Raw genomic sequence first — 14,939 nt, forward strand, 5'->3', positions numbered from 1 at the left:
AACTGGGGATGTTGTTCTGTCTTTCTGTAGTTTCTCCATTGGTGAGAAAATCAGTTCCATCAGTTGATTCAATCTGAGCTTATTCACAGTAAAAACTAAAAAGTACAGTGTTTCTGGTTCATTTGGGAAATTTTTGAGAAAAGCACTTTAACATGTTAAGTACACACACACACACACACACAACACACCCATGATTTATCTGTTATTTGTTCCAATAAAGTTAAGTTTTCATAACCAGGATTGGAGTGGAATTTGGAACCGAGTCTCTCCTGTTATGTTGAATGAAGGGGAGCAATCTTTGTTAATATTAGTATGTGTACAGTACTGCTCCCCTATCTGTACCCTACAGCCCAGCAAGGAGTGCGAGCTGAAGGCATGAGGGAGAACAAGAAAGAATTGTAATAATTTGGGACCAAACTGGAAAAGAGCAGATGATTCTCTCTGTATTGAGCATCTATTATGCACTAGCTGAACACCACACAGAAGCCTAAGATTATGTCGTCTGGCCCTCTGGGGTAACATGGCTGAGGTGTGGGATTCTAAGGGAGGGGAAACGGGGAAAAGAAACCAACTTGTTCGGAATCAGAGGTCTGACTCATTAGAAATCTGAGAGTAGCTGGCACTTGCCTTTTCCTACTTCTGCATGGAGGGCTTTGAGTTCTCAGTAACGCAGTGTGAGCCCATATTTGGTAAGTCACGAGAATCCTTTGTTGTGTTATCTTGGAATTGAAGGAAGACAATTTCACTCATGGTCACTCTGGAAATAATTGCACATGTTTTCAGTGAACAACCTTTTCCTAATATTTCTGAAGCACTGTTTAGTGGTGGAAAGACCATGTTTAGTTCTATAATGTCCCGCAAGTTACTTTTTGTCTCTCTCAGTTTCCACATTTATAAAATGGGGCTTTTTTTTGGAGCCCCCTCTTGAAGGGACATTGCTGTTGTTGTTCAGTCACTAAGTCGTGTCTGACTCTTTTCGACCCCATGAACTACAGCATGTGAAGGGACTTGGGGACAATTAAATTAAATTAACCTTCAGTTCAATTCAGTTGCTCAGTCGTGTTCAACTCTTTGCGACCCCATGAACCCCACGCCAGGCCTCCCTGTCCATCACTAACTCCCTAAGTCCACCCAAACCCATGTCCATCGAGTCAGTGATGCCATGCAGCCATCTCATCCTCTGTCGTCCCCTTCTCCTCCTGCCCTGAATCCTTCCCAGCATCAGGGTCTTTTCCAATGAGTCAGCTCTTCGCATCAGGTGACCAAAGTGTTGGAGTTTCAGCTTCAACTTCAGTCCTTCCAGTGAACACCCGGTACTGATCTCCTTTAGGATGGACTGGTTGGATCTCCTTGCAGTCCAAGGGACTCTCAAGAGTCTTCTCTAACACCACAGTTCAAAGGCATCAATTCTTTGGCACTCAGCTTTCTTTATAGTCCAACTCTCACATCCATACATGACCACTGGAACAAACCATAGCCTTGACTAGACGGACCTTTGTTGACAAAGTAATGTCTCTGCTTTTTAATATGCTATGTAGGTTGGTCATAACTTTCCTTCCAAGGAGTAAGCATCTTTTAATTTCATGGCTGCAGTCACCATCTGCAGTGATTTGGGAGCCCAGAAAAATAAAGTCAGCTGCTGTTTTCACTGTTTCCCCATCTATCTGCCATGAAGTGATGGGACTGGATGCCATGATCTTAGTTTTCTGAACATTGAGCTTTAAGCCAACTTTTTCACTCTCCACTTTCATTTTCATCAAGAGGCTCTTTAGTTCTTCTTCACTTTCTGCCATAAGGGTGGTGTCATCTGCATATCTGAGGTTATTGATATTTCTCCTGGCAATCTTGATTCCAGCTTGTGCTTCCTCCAGCCCAGTGTTTCTCATGATGCCCTCTGCATATAAGTTAAATAAGCAGGGTGACAATATACAGCCTTGACATACTCCTTTTCCTATTTGGAACTAGTCTGTTGTTCCATGTCCAGTTCTAACTGTTGCTTCCTGACCTGCATACAGGTTTCTCAAGAGGCAGGTCAGGTGGTCTGGTATTCCCATCTCTTTCAGAATTTTCCACAGTTTATTGTGATCCACACAGTCAAAGGCTTTGGCATAGTCAATGAAGAAGAAATAGATGTTTTTCTGGTACTCTCTTGCTTTTTCGATGATCCAGTGGATGTTGGCAATTTGATCTCTGGTTCCTCTGTCTTTTCTAAAACCAACTTGAACATCTGGAAGTTCACGGTTCATGTATTGCTGAAGCATTGCCCCCTAGACTCAGAGTCAGGCATGCCTTTATTTCTAGTCCCTTTGCTGCTCACCAGAGTACTTTATACATTTCTCTCAGAAGAGCCTTTTATTTTCCACCCGTCTGAGTGGTCCTCTGGATCTCACCCCTTTTGTAAGCCACAGTGGGTCTATATCCAGTGTGTTCTAATTAATATGATATTAGAAAGTTCTGTACTTGGTGAATTCTAATTAATTGTGTAGTGGTAGTCAATAATCTCCTGAATAAACTTTGCACCCCAGGAAGGAAATTTTGTCTCGTCCCTCGGATTCCTGGGAGTTTACTAAGTGTTGCCCTTTGTCTTCCCAAGGGAAATACACTTTGTATTTCCTTTAAAGTTTTTTCTTGATTGGTCGTTTACCTTCTGACTTTGAAATAGTCTGAAGACCTTAGCTGGTGTTGACCTGAAATAAAAAGCAAGATGCTGGAGAGGCTGACTTCCTCCCGCAGGCTTTGGGGTGGAACCTGGGGATGAGACTGATGGTTGACCACCTGCATCCCAAGCAGATATGGGGCTACAGTTTAGAGCACGATTGAGCTCTGCAGTGGGAATAACCCATCAAAGACCAGTAATGTTTTGCTGTGGGATTGAGTGTTTCCTTTGCTCTTTGCTTTCGTTGAAATACAGCCCCCCTCCAATCCCCAGCCCCCACTTTCCCACCTCTGCCCTGGAGCTTTTAGTTCACAGACTTAACACCGAGCACACTCATTTTCTTTCTTTTGCATTTTATGATTTTCTGTCATTAGGCAAAGGGTGACAGGCAAGGGTGAGAGTAAGTAGACACCTCAAGAAGAACTGAAGATCTTAGTTCTCTGAAAAATGAGGTGAATCGGTCAATATTAGACATTAGATAAGCTGTGCTGGTAAAGCATGACATCATTCTCTAACTGGGTTCCGAAAAGCCAGTTACTTAAACTCCTCACGTCTCAGTTCCTCATCTGTAAAATGGAGATGATAATGGTCCCCACCTTATGGAGCTATTATGAAGAGCGAATGAGGTAGTATTTGTGAAGCACATAGAACAGTGTCAGGCACGTACAAATGTTTGATCAGTAAATAAATGTGCCTCCTGAGTTACATGAATTCTGGTTCTGACTTGCTGTGTGTCATTCCTTTCATTCAGCAGATATATTTCCAAGTGGTGAAATTCAAATTGAATATAAGATCTGGTTTCCTAGAAAGTTCTTTAACTTTACTTTTTCCAACATAGTTACACTGTCCCAAGTCTCTTCAAATTCATTGGGAATTGCAAATAAAGTGTTTCCTGTTTCTCTCGAGAACATTGCTTCAAGGCATTTTTCTTGACATGTTTTGATTGGTAACTATGTATTTTTGTATATTACTCAATAAAATCTTGTCTTACCAACTGTATTTAAGTTATCATGGATTCCCTCAAGTGTTCTAGGATTCATTCCAGATGAAAATTTAAAGCCAACCATACTTAATTCTCTGACGATCCTGTGGTCATAAACATTCTTTTTTTTTTTTTCCTCTTCAGCTCAAAGCCTTTAGAGAGCCACATGTAAAGTTTTATTTACTGATAAGTCTGTTTCTCACATCAAAGGAAGTTAAATGGGGGAGTTCCTACACCCATACTGCCTAAAGGATTACTCATGATTTGTTTTTCTTTAGGAATGGGATATCTTCTAGGTCCCTAGGATAGCTTCCAGGGTTAACGACTTCTACTGAAAACTTGTGGGCAGGGTGACTCAGGACAGGCGGCCACTAGTTCACCTTCCCCGTAACCTGGAGATTCAATGAGAGAATGTGTGTAAATTGCCACCCTCAAGTGCTCCTTGGCTACATGGGTGTTCAGGAAATAACAGTTTTTACGATTTGGGGAAAGGTATCGGGATGGAGAGGGTTAAATGGCCTTAACCCAGGGCCTGGCTGACTTTCGGGGATTTCATAATTGCAAGGAAGCCCTTACTGAGAACATTTCTCTGGTGACTCGGGTGGGGGTGGGGGAGGGCGCTCCCGTGCCGGCTTGTGTGCTCGGGTGTGGGCTGCCTGCCACCCTCACGCAGCGCACGTAGCCCTGTCACTCAGCCGCCACCCCGCTGGCCCGGAGCCAGGCCTCGGCGGGAAGGGCCGCCTTCCCAAACCCAAACAGCCTGTATTGCTGTGCCGATGTTCCCTGGCCTGTTTACTGTGCTTAATTGCAGGGCTCTGCTTGAATCCCCTCCAAGGAGAGGAATTAAGCGCAATTCAAAATGGAGTGACAATAGTCTCTTAAATTCCTGCCTCTGAGAGTTTCAGTGGCTTCTGGGGGAAGGGTGACTTCCTCAAGTTCACAGTGATTCACTCAGGTTCATGCAGGAAGTGCAGGATCCCCTCAAGAGAATTTTGATCTAGTTCAGGTAGACCTTACAGGCCTGTGACTCCTCTGTAATCTTAGGCATGCTTCTGTGTGTGCATATATGTATATATACACACACACATATACATATGCATATTTCTGAGGGTGGGGTGGGAGCCAGCTCTTGAATGTAAGAATCTCAAGGAGCTATTATCACTGAGCTAAGAGAACTGAGTAGAAGGTTTCAGAGTCTTGATAGTTGCTGATGGTTTGTTGAATGATCCCAAAGTTAGGACCAAGTTCATAATAAAGAGGGACGCTGATGAAAAAGGTCTACCTGAGGATAGGTTTTCAAGTGAATATGGTAAATTCCCTGCCTTTCTAGGCAGGCTGCTCTTGCCTGATAAGAAGGAACCACCAGGCCCACTTCACCAGAGCCACTGAGAGCGGCTTATAACTTCTGATTTTTCATTTTCAGAATTACTGAAGTTCCTGCATTTCAACAAAATTTAGGTATGGGGCATAACGATTATTGTTCTAATTGGAGGTGAGGTTATATGTAGCAGAGTTCTGGGTATGTGGGTTCAGGGAGAAGAATTTTTAGTGCAGATTTAGGGCATGTGAGAAAGGCAGAAGTTCTCAGTGTAGAAACAGAATTAGTAGAAGATATTTGAGTGAATAACTTGGGGTTTGGCGCAAGGATTACTTGCCTCTTGGATACTGACTCTAATGTTCTGAATCTTCTAAATTGTATGGTCAGATGCTGAAGCTTTGGGAAGGGGAACGTGGTAGCTGGATCCAGCTCTTGTTTTTGCCCACCAAAAGCATATTCCCCATTTCTTCTTCATTCCCTTACATCAGTCTTTAACTTGGGCAGTAGGAGGAAGGTTAGCTAGACTTGCTCTTAACTAACCAGATAGATAACAAGCAAGATGCCAAGATAACTAGTGACAGTTTGTATACTTTTTTCTGAAGTTAGAATGAATATAAAGACTCTAAAGCACTTTTTCTGCTTCTAAGCTGTTCAGCATCACATTGAGAGCTTACTTTTTTCTAAAACTGGCAGCAATGTGAACTGTTTAGTGACAGAAGGCTTTACATAGTTGCAATTATTTTATAAACATGCCTTGTGAATATTGTAGAAATTTAAGTGATTTAGGTAATATATATATTTTAATGTTTTTTGAAATACAGTTAATTTACAATATCATGTGAGTTTTGGGTGTGCAGCAGCATGATTCAGTTATACATACATATTTACACACATACACACACATATATTCTTTTTAAGATTCTTTTCCATTATAGTTTATTACAAAATATTGAGTAGAGTTTCCTGTGCTATGAAGTAGGTTCTTGTTGGTTATCTATTTTATATGTAGTACTGTGTATATTTTAATCCCAAACTGCTAATTTATCCCCCTCCCTTCCCCTTCGGTTACCATAAGTTTGTTTTCTGCATCTGTGAGTTCTGTTTAGTAAATAAATTCATTTGTATCATTTATTTTTAAGATTCCATATATAAGTGATATCATATGATATTTGTCTGATTTACGTAATATAAATTGGGCCCATTTCTTGCCAGTAAACTTCAGCTATTACATTCTGCACTCTGATTGCTTGGCTGTTTTTCCAAGCTAAACAAGGTGCATGGTCTTGTGTATTTCTTCTCAAGTCTTGACTCATCCAACATTCTATGTGGTTGGTGTCTTATGGTATAGTGAGAAAGGATCCTGGGCCCCCTTTGCTGTGTCTGGAGTAGATGTGGGGGAAGGCCTTGAGGGGAGAGAGGTTTGGTGAAGGCCTGTGCAATGTGGATGACACTGAAGGATACAGCTGAGCCTGGTAAAGAGAGACAGGGAAAGCGCCCCAGTGTAGCTCAGGAAGTGTCACAGACAGTTCCTGGGCGATAGACAGTGATCTCAAAATCCAGCCTGATTTTTTCTTTTTTTTTTTTTGTGGCTCCGATTTAACAATTAGGGTTAAAAATATTCAGTTCAGTCACTCAGTCGTGTCTGACTCTTTGCAACCCCATGAATTGCAGCACGCCAGGCCTCCCTGTCCATCACCAACTCCCGGAGTCTACCCAAACCCATGTCCGTCGAGTCAGTGATACCATCCAACCATCTCATCCTCTGTCATCCCCTTCTCTTCCTGCCCTCAATCCTTCCCAGCATTAGAGTCTTTTCCAATGAGTCACCTCTTCGCATGAGGTGGCCAAAGTACTGGAGTTTCAGCTTCAACATCAGTCCTTCCAATGAACACCCAGGATTGATCTCCTTTAGGATGGATTGACTGGATCTCCTTGCAGTCCAAGGGACTCTCAAGAGTCTTCTCCAACACCACAGTTCAAAAGCATCAATTCTGTGGAGCTCAGCTTTCTTCACCGTCCAACTCTCACATCCATACATGACCACTGGAAAAACCATAGCCTTGACTAGATGGACTTTTGTTGGCAAAGTAATGTCTCTGCTTTTAAATATGCTATCTAGGTTGGCCATAACCTTCCTTCCAAGGAGTAAGCGTCTTTTAATTTCATGGCTGCAGTCACCATCAGCAGTGATTTTGGAGCCCAAAAATATAAAGTCTGACACTGTTTCCACTGTTTCCCCATCTATTTCCCATGAAGTGATGGGACCAGATGCCATGATCTTAGTTTTCTGAACATTGAGCTTTAAGCCAACTTTTTCACTCTCCTCTTTCACTTTCATCAAGAGGCTCTTTTGCTCTTCTTCACTTTCTGCCATAAGGGTGGTGTCATCTGCATATCTGAGGTTATTGATATTTCTCCTGGCAATCATGATTCCAGCTTGTGTTTCTTCCAGCCCAGCGTTTCTCATGATGTACTCTGCATATAAGTTAAATAAGCAGGGTGACAATATACAGCCTTGACGTACTCCTTTTCCTATTTGGAACCAGTCTGTTGTTCCATGTCCAGTTCTAACTGTTGCTTCCTGACCTGCATACAGGTTTCTCAAGAGACAGCTCAGATGGTCTGGTATTCCCATCTCTTTCAGAATTTTCCACAGTTTATTGTGATCCACACCGTCAAAGGCTTTGGCATAGTCAATAAAGCAGAAATAGATGTTTTTCTGGAGCTCTCTTGCTTTTTCGATGATCCAGCGGATATTCACAATTTGATCTCTGGTTCCTCTGCCTTTTCTAAAACCAGCTTGAACATCTGGAAGTTCACGGTTCACGTATTGCTGAAGCCTGGCTTGGAGAATTTTGAGCATTACTTTACTAGCATGTGAGATGAGTGCAATCGTGTGGTAGTTTGAGCATTCTTTGGCATTGCCTTTCTTTGGGATTGGAATGAAAACTGACCTTTTCCAGTCCTGTGGCCACTGCTGAGTTTTCCAAATTTGCTGGCATATCGAGTGCAGCACTTTCACAGCATCACCTTTGAGGATTTGAAATAGCTCAACTGGAATTCCATCACCTCCACTAGCTTTGTTTGTAGTGATGCTTTCTAAGGCCCACTTGACTTCACATTCCAGGATGTCTGGCTCTAGGTGAGTGATCACACCATCGTGATTATCTGGGTCGTGAAGATCTTTTTTGTATAGTTCTTCTGTGTATTCTTGCCACCTCTTCTTAATATCTTCTGCTTCTGTTAGGTCCATACCATTTCTGTCCTTTATCCAGCCTATCTTTGCATGAAATGTTCCTTTGGTATCTCTAATTTTCTTGAAGAGATCTCTAGTCTTTCCCAATCTGTTGTTTTCCTCTATTTCTTTGCATTGATCTCTGAGGAAGGCTTTCTTATCTCTCCTTGCTATTCTTTGGAACTCTGCTTTCAGATGGGAATATCTTCCCTTTTCTCCTTTGCTTTTTGCTTCTCTTCTCTTCCCAGCTATCTGTAAGGCCTCCTCAGACAGCCATTTTGCTTTTTTGCATTTCTTTTCCATGGGGATTTTCTTGATCCTTGTCTCCTGCACAATGTCACGAATCTCTGTCCATAGTTCATCAGGCACTCTGTCTATCAGGTCTAGTCCCTTAAATTTATTTGTCACTTCCACTGTATAAGCATAAGGGATTTGATCTAGGTCATACCTGAATGGACTAGTGGTTTTCCCTACTTTCTTCAATTTGAGTCTGAATTTGGCAATAAACATTCAGGAGAGTTTATATACAAATCTGGTTCAGTTATCTGCTACTGTCCTAAAACCTGAAGATTTTTAACATCTGCCCCTCATTGCCAATGATAGAAAATTCACTAGTTGTAGGTAGCATAGCTCACATTCCAGAGTTCTGACACATATATACCTGATCAGCTTCAATATTTTAAGTAAGTGAAAGTTGCTCAGTCACATCTTGATTCTTTGCGACGCCATGGATATAGCCTGCCAGGCTCCTCTGTCCTTGGGATTCTCCAGGCAAGAATACTGGAGTGGGTTGCCATGCCCTCCTCCAGGGGATCTTCCCAACCCAGGGATCGAACCCAGGTCTCCTGCATTGCAGTTGGATTCTTTACCAGCTGAGCTACCAGGGAACCCCTCAATATTTTGTTACTTGCAAATGCCGCAGGCTATGTGAGTTTCTCAGCCCTGCTTTTGAAGCTACAAAACACTTAGGTAGGATCAGATCCCCAGAGGGGAAACATTTTAAAGCCCCAGTTGAGGGGAACACAAACATGCACATCATGAGTGCATGTTTTAAAAACTGTTGACATTAAGCAGTGACAGACTTTATTTTCTTGGGCTCCAAAATCACGTGGATGGTGACTGCAGCCATGAAATTAAAAGATGCTTCCTCCTTGAAAGAAAAGCAATGACAAACCTAGACAGAGTATTAAAAAACAGAGATATTTCTTTGCCTACGAAGGTCCGTATAGTCAAATCTATGGTTTTTTCAGTAGTCACATATGCATGTGAGAGCTGGACAGTAAAAAAAGGCTGAGTGCCAAAGAATTGATGCTTTTGAACTGTGGTGCTGAAGAAGACTCTTGAGAGTCCCTCGGACAATAAGGAGATCAAGCCAGTCCATCCTAAAGGAAATCAACCCTGAATATTCATTGGAAGAACTGATGCTGAAGCCGAAGCTTCATTACTTTGGCCATTGGATGTGACTCATTGGAAAAGACCCTGATGCTGGGAAAGACTGAAGGCAGAAGGATAAGGGGATGACTGAGGATGAGATGGTTGGATGGTATCACCGACTCAATGGACATGAGTATGAGTAAACTCTAGGAAATGGTGAAAGACAGGGAAGCCTGGAGCCCTGCAGTCCATGGGGTCACAAAGAGTCGGACACAACAACAACAAAGCAGTGTTTGGTATGTGCCAGGCCTTACACTGAGTGTTTTACATGGACTATGACCTTCAATCATCATAAACCCATTTTATAGATGAGAAAACTGAGAAGTGAACAGGTTAAATACAGGTTATTCTGTATTTAGGTTGCATTTTATTAAAGTTCTGCTTAGGGACCTTTCATAATTCAAAACAAATCCTTACCAAGATTGGCTGGTATTTCTGTTTCACAGTTGGAGGGGCTTAGTATTTGGCAATGGACCAAAATACTAGTTTATAGTTACTCAACCTGACAGCTTCAAAGTTACGCTCTTTTTAACAAATTTTTAAAAATGGATTCATATTTATTATAAATTTGGCAAATAAAATGATTACTGTTGTAATGTGCTGAGTTAAAATTTCTATAAAACGTTACTCTCTACCTTAAGATCAAGTCATACTAGTGGCTGATGCTGAAGTCATGATGTACAGTACATTTCTGTAGAAAATCTATGTTGCTGATTGTTTTTGACAAAGTGGTGAGTCTGAGTGGAGGAGGGGATGGGACAGACATATCCCCTTCCCACCTGTGGATCTAAAATGATCCTCATTGCTGAATGGACAGTGGAGGTTGCCAACACCAGTTTTTTGAAGTGGTATATACATGTGATCGAGCTGTGGTTGGTTTTAATTAAGAGCATTCTGTTTAGGCGCTGGGATGGAAATCCTGCACTTTCCTTTTTCAACTTTACCTTTGGGATGGATGAGATACGACTTTTCACAAAGCCGATTTAGTAAGAACTCTTAGCAGAAACCCTGTTTTCTTTTCCACCTGCGGCATTTGGCGAGCATATTTTGTTACTTGGGTTTGGCTGTTAAAGTTCTATGTCTGTGTACCTTTTCAAAGCATCCTTACACATTTCCTACCGGAATGTGGCCGTCTAGGTATCCAGAGCACCTATCTCTGGTCTGGAGCCAGTCTGGAAGCCTAGGAGGGGTTCACCCCTCTCCACTCATTTTCTTCTGTTAAAGAGTTGTTTTAAGAGTTAAGTTGTCGAGAAGCTTCTGAGGCCGGAGTGGGGATAGGGAGCAGGTGGAGGAGTCCACAGAGGGGCCAGAGGAAGGGATGGTGAATACATAAGGAGACGTGGATTTATCGGCACATCCAAGGCTAGAACTATAGGACTAAATTGTATGTGCTAGTGCTGGTCACATTAACACCTTATTGAATTTTCATAAATTTCAAATATTAATCTAGTCCAGAAGTTTTGATGAGTAAAAAGTCAGCGATAAGTGAGACTTCCTGCTGATGGGTTTCAGTGTTAACTGCACAGCACGTTTGTCATTTGATCCTGAAATACTCTGGTGATGTTCTTATTGTTCTGGAGCGTTCTCCTCTGTACAGTCTAAAGCCCTTCCCTGCTTGATGAGGTTTGGATAGCAGCTCCGTTGACCTGATCAGTTTCCGAGGTTTGTTTCAGCCCCGTGCACGATTTGGCACAGAAACGTGTGACTTGTTATTGAAGTGAGCCGTGCTTCTCAACGCATCCTTAGCGTCCGTGGTTTTGGACTGTGTCAAAACCCAACAAATATTGGGAATGTGCCCAAGCCAAGACCCATCTCGTGTGGCTCTTGTCCAGAAAACACTGATAAAACTGTTCTGTGTAGTTTCAACAGGGCCACTGAGGCTCACAATGATTTCCTTCCATTGTTTTGAAGTTGATGCTATGGTTTCAGGAACCAAAAGAGAAGGTGAAGATTCACTCTGGCTAGAAAAATTATGTTTCTCTCCCTTAATCAATCAGATACTTTGCTGACATTAGGAGTTTTGTTCTAAAAATAAATCCCCTGCCATGTGCCAGCTCCTTCACTCTGGGTGTGTTTTATAGATGCAGAAGTTCATAAAGGAGGTACTTTTGTGAGTTTGTAGCTAATGTTTTTTTTCATTTTTTAATCTAAACTGAGTCCTGAGGCAGGTAAGCACTTCCTAACACCCCAAAGAACTCTGTTGCTGCTTGTAGGGGTGATGCCTAGATAGAGTGTTAGACCTTCTTGGACCATCAGAGGCCAGGTAACCTAAGCCCTTTAAAGGAAAGAACCAAGCCTGGGATCACATAATTAGTTGCAGGGTGAATTAGATGGCAGGCATGCAGATCACTGACCTTTTCCTTAGAGTAGAGCTGTTAAAGAACGTAAGATTAGGTAGCATTGATGGAGTACTTTTGCTTCTTTTCAGAGCTTCACAATGGGGAGAGGCTGAGTTGGTAGGGAATCCAGCCTCTAGTTATTTGTGGCTTAAGTGACGTTCATTATTGGCTCAGTGGTGGCTCTTATAATCCTAATAGCTGCTTCCAGGGATGGGTAATTCCCTAGTCATTATAGTCGACTTCATTCATCTCTTCTTCCCTAGCTAGGTCCATCATTTCTGTCTGCTACCAATCACCTTTCCCCAAGCCATCCTTTGCTTGGTGGTATCATCATTTGTTAAATTTCAATTGCAGTAACCTCAGAATTCCATCTCTGAAAGATGTTCAAGCTAACAGCCTAACTTTAGCTTTAAAATGACATTGCAGGACTTTCCTGGTGGTCCAGTGGTTAAGAATCCACCTTCCGATGCAGAGGATCTGGGTTCGATCCCTGATCAGAGGACTAGGATCCCACATGGCTCGGAGCAACTGAGTCCGTGCCCCTCGACTAGAGAGAAGCCTGCACACTACAACTAAGACCCAGTGCAGTTATAAATAAATAAATTCTTTTAAAAAAAAAAAATAAATAAAATGACGTTGCATCAACATTGCATTTAAGACATTCAAAGACAAGATATGGGGATTGCTAGCTGTATGGGGATATAGAGTTTGAGAAATATGGTAATTTAAGTGTTAAGATCATTGTAAAACTGAGTTACTATTCAGCCTTATTTTTGTTCTAGGATGCAATATGTGTGAAGCCTTTCAGGTCCATGCCTAGTTCATCTCTTCATGTTACCACTGGGAGTGACTTGGCACTCATGGCATTGAAGCTAATTCTTGAGCCACTAGTGCATTAGTGTGGGCTCTACTTGACTGTTTATTTCACCAATGAAACAGTCTTGCTATTTGTGAAGGAAGTTGTGAACTGAATTGCTACATGTATGTTTGAAGATGTGCTTTTAAAATGACAAAATCCCTACTGATCTAGGTAGAAAATAAACTTGCTCTTTAGTGGAAAGACCTGCTTGCTCATCATTCATTTATTTATCAAATTTTAAAACAAAAGCAAAACAGAAAAAGGAAATTCTGTGATGGTCCGGTGGTTAGGATTCCGAGCTCTCCCGAGTGTGTAGGTTTAACCCCTGGCCGGGAACTAAGATCCTATAAGCACTGTGGTGTGCGTCCTCCCCTCCAAAGTAAAATTTAAACAGATACGTTCCATGTTTTAGGAACTGTCTAGACACTTAAGAATACATCAGCAAACAAAAAGGAAAAATATCCCTTTTCTCATCTTGTGTTGGAGAAGGAAATGGCAATCCACTCCAGTGTTCTTGCCTGGAGAATCCCAGGGATGGCGGAGCCTGGTGGGCTGCCGTCTATGGGGTCGCACAGAGTCGGACACGACTGAGGTGGCTTAGCAGTTAGCATCTTGTGTTACCAATATCTTCCCTGCAAGTATCTCATCCCTATAAAGATATTTTAGAAACAAGGCAATGTCCTGTGAAAATAACTGGCTTTTTACACTTTGTCTAATGTTTTCTATCCCTTACTGTAAACTTTCCAGGGAACATTTAGAGGTTTGTTACTTTCTTTGTAGTAGTTTCCTAATACTAATTTTTGGTAGGAGTTTTAGTTTGGCTTCTTTTTTTATTTCTCCACTTGAATGATACAGGTAGCGTTTGGGCAAAAGGAAGAGAATCATTTAATTTGATAATTGTCAATAGGAAGAAGACAAGCATTGAAAAATGCATTAAGATGTCTGTGGGTTTTTTCTCTGAACTGGATTTGACCGTCATTTATGCTGACAAGTTGGGCCACAGTTTCCCTTGACCCTTCCCTCTTCTTTCTTGTCCTGAGCATTTTGAGCAGGCCTAACCTTTTTCTCCTTCGTGATTGGTTCCTGTGTCTTTGTAAATGCAAGTATCTTAGCCATTGAGCTAAGACAGTGGTTGATTTGGTGATTCTGGGGCATTTGCTAATAAGGCATAATCTCTAAATTTCAAACCTAGTGATTCTGATCTTGCGGGTCTAGGGTGGAACCCGGACCTGCTTTTTCAAAAAGAAAGATTTAAGAGGGGCGGAGCATTCTAATGACAACATAGATGCTATCTAAAATGTTCTAGAATTGTGCGATTATTGTTGAACTGCCTTCTACTAGGCTGAGCTGTAAGATATAACTTGGCTGTTAATCTTATATGCTGAAGAGTCCAAATTTATGCACTGTACATGAACTGAAGAAGCCAGCAGATACCTGTGTCCAATAGCAGCTGAGGAGATTATGTTATTCAGCTGTTCGCTGGTGGCAGATGGTTGGCTCAGCTTTGTTAACCAGCTTCCTTTGGATTTCCCTATAGGCGATGGTGGCTTGCTACCCAGGAAATGGAACAGGTTATGTTCGACATGTGGACAACCCCAACGGTGACGGCCGCTGCATCACCTGCATCTACTATCTGAACAAGAACTGGGATGCCAAGGTACTGGGAATAATGAGAGTAGAGGGAGAGGTTAGAAACCATAGGAAAAGAATTCAGATGACTTAGAGGAGAGTTTGGAGTTCACACTTCCCACTGATGACTCTTTTCTATTTCATGTTCTCCTTCTTTCCTGCTGTGGTTTTAGTACTAAAGTTGATGAGATGAAAATACTAGATACAAAGTTAATTTGATGGGGGTGGGTGAGTAGGGCCAGTATTAGTTTATAGGTTATAATTTGATGATTGATGAGGAGAAGGTATTTTATTATTTTAAGAATGGGGATCAGTGTTTTTAGTCTAATCCAGAGCTGATAGGATTCTTGATTCTCATTGTGGAATAAGATATATACTTTTTCCCTGCCAGGAGCAACACTAAGAGAATTTCACAAAAATAGAACCGTAGGATGTTAAAACATCCCCAAGTGATGTTTCCCACACAGCCCTCTCTCTGGGTGAAGTG

The 14,939-nt window shown here is 41.9% G+C and overlaps 1 protein-coding gene across 4 annotated transcripts in view; it reads left to right on the plus strand.

The window, feature by feature from the left end:
* EGLN3 (egl-9 family hypoxia inducible factor 3) overlaps positions 1-14,939 on the plus strand; it is a 457,661-nt gene that overhangs the window by 436,599 nt on the left and 6,123 nt on the right. For all 4 annotated transcript variants that reach the window (XM_081547999.1, XM_081548000.1, XM_081547998.1 and 1 more), the window contains one exon: positions 14,361-14,480. In XM_081547999.1, coding sequence (XP_081404125.1) covers positions 14,361-14,480 — 120 coding nt within the window. The remainder of the gene's footprint in view (positions 1-14,360; positions 14,481-14,939) is intronic.

The sequence above is a fragment of the Giraffa tippelskirchi genome, chromosome 12, assembly GCF_054371585.1.
Source record: "Giraffa tippelskirchi isolate mGirTip1 chromosome 12, T2T-mGirTip1v1.2.pri, whole genome shotgun sequence".
NCBI classification, from domain to species: Eukaryota; Metazoa; Chordata; class Mammalia; order Artiodactyla; family Giraffidae; genus Giraffa; species Giraffa tippelskirchi.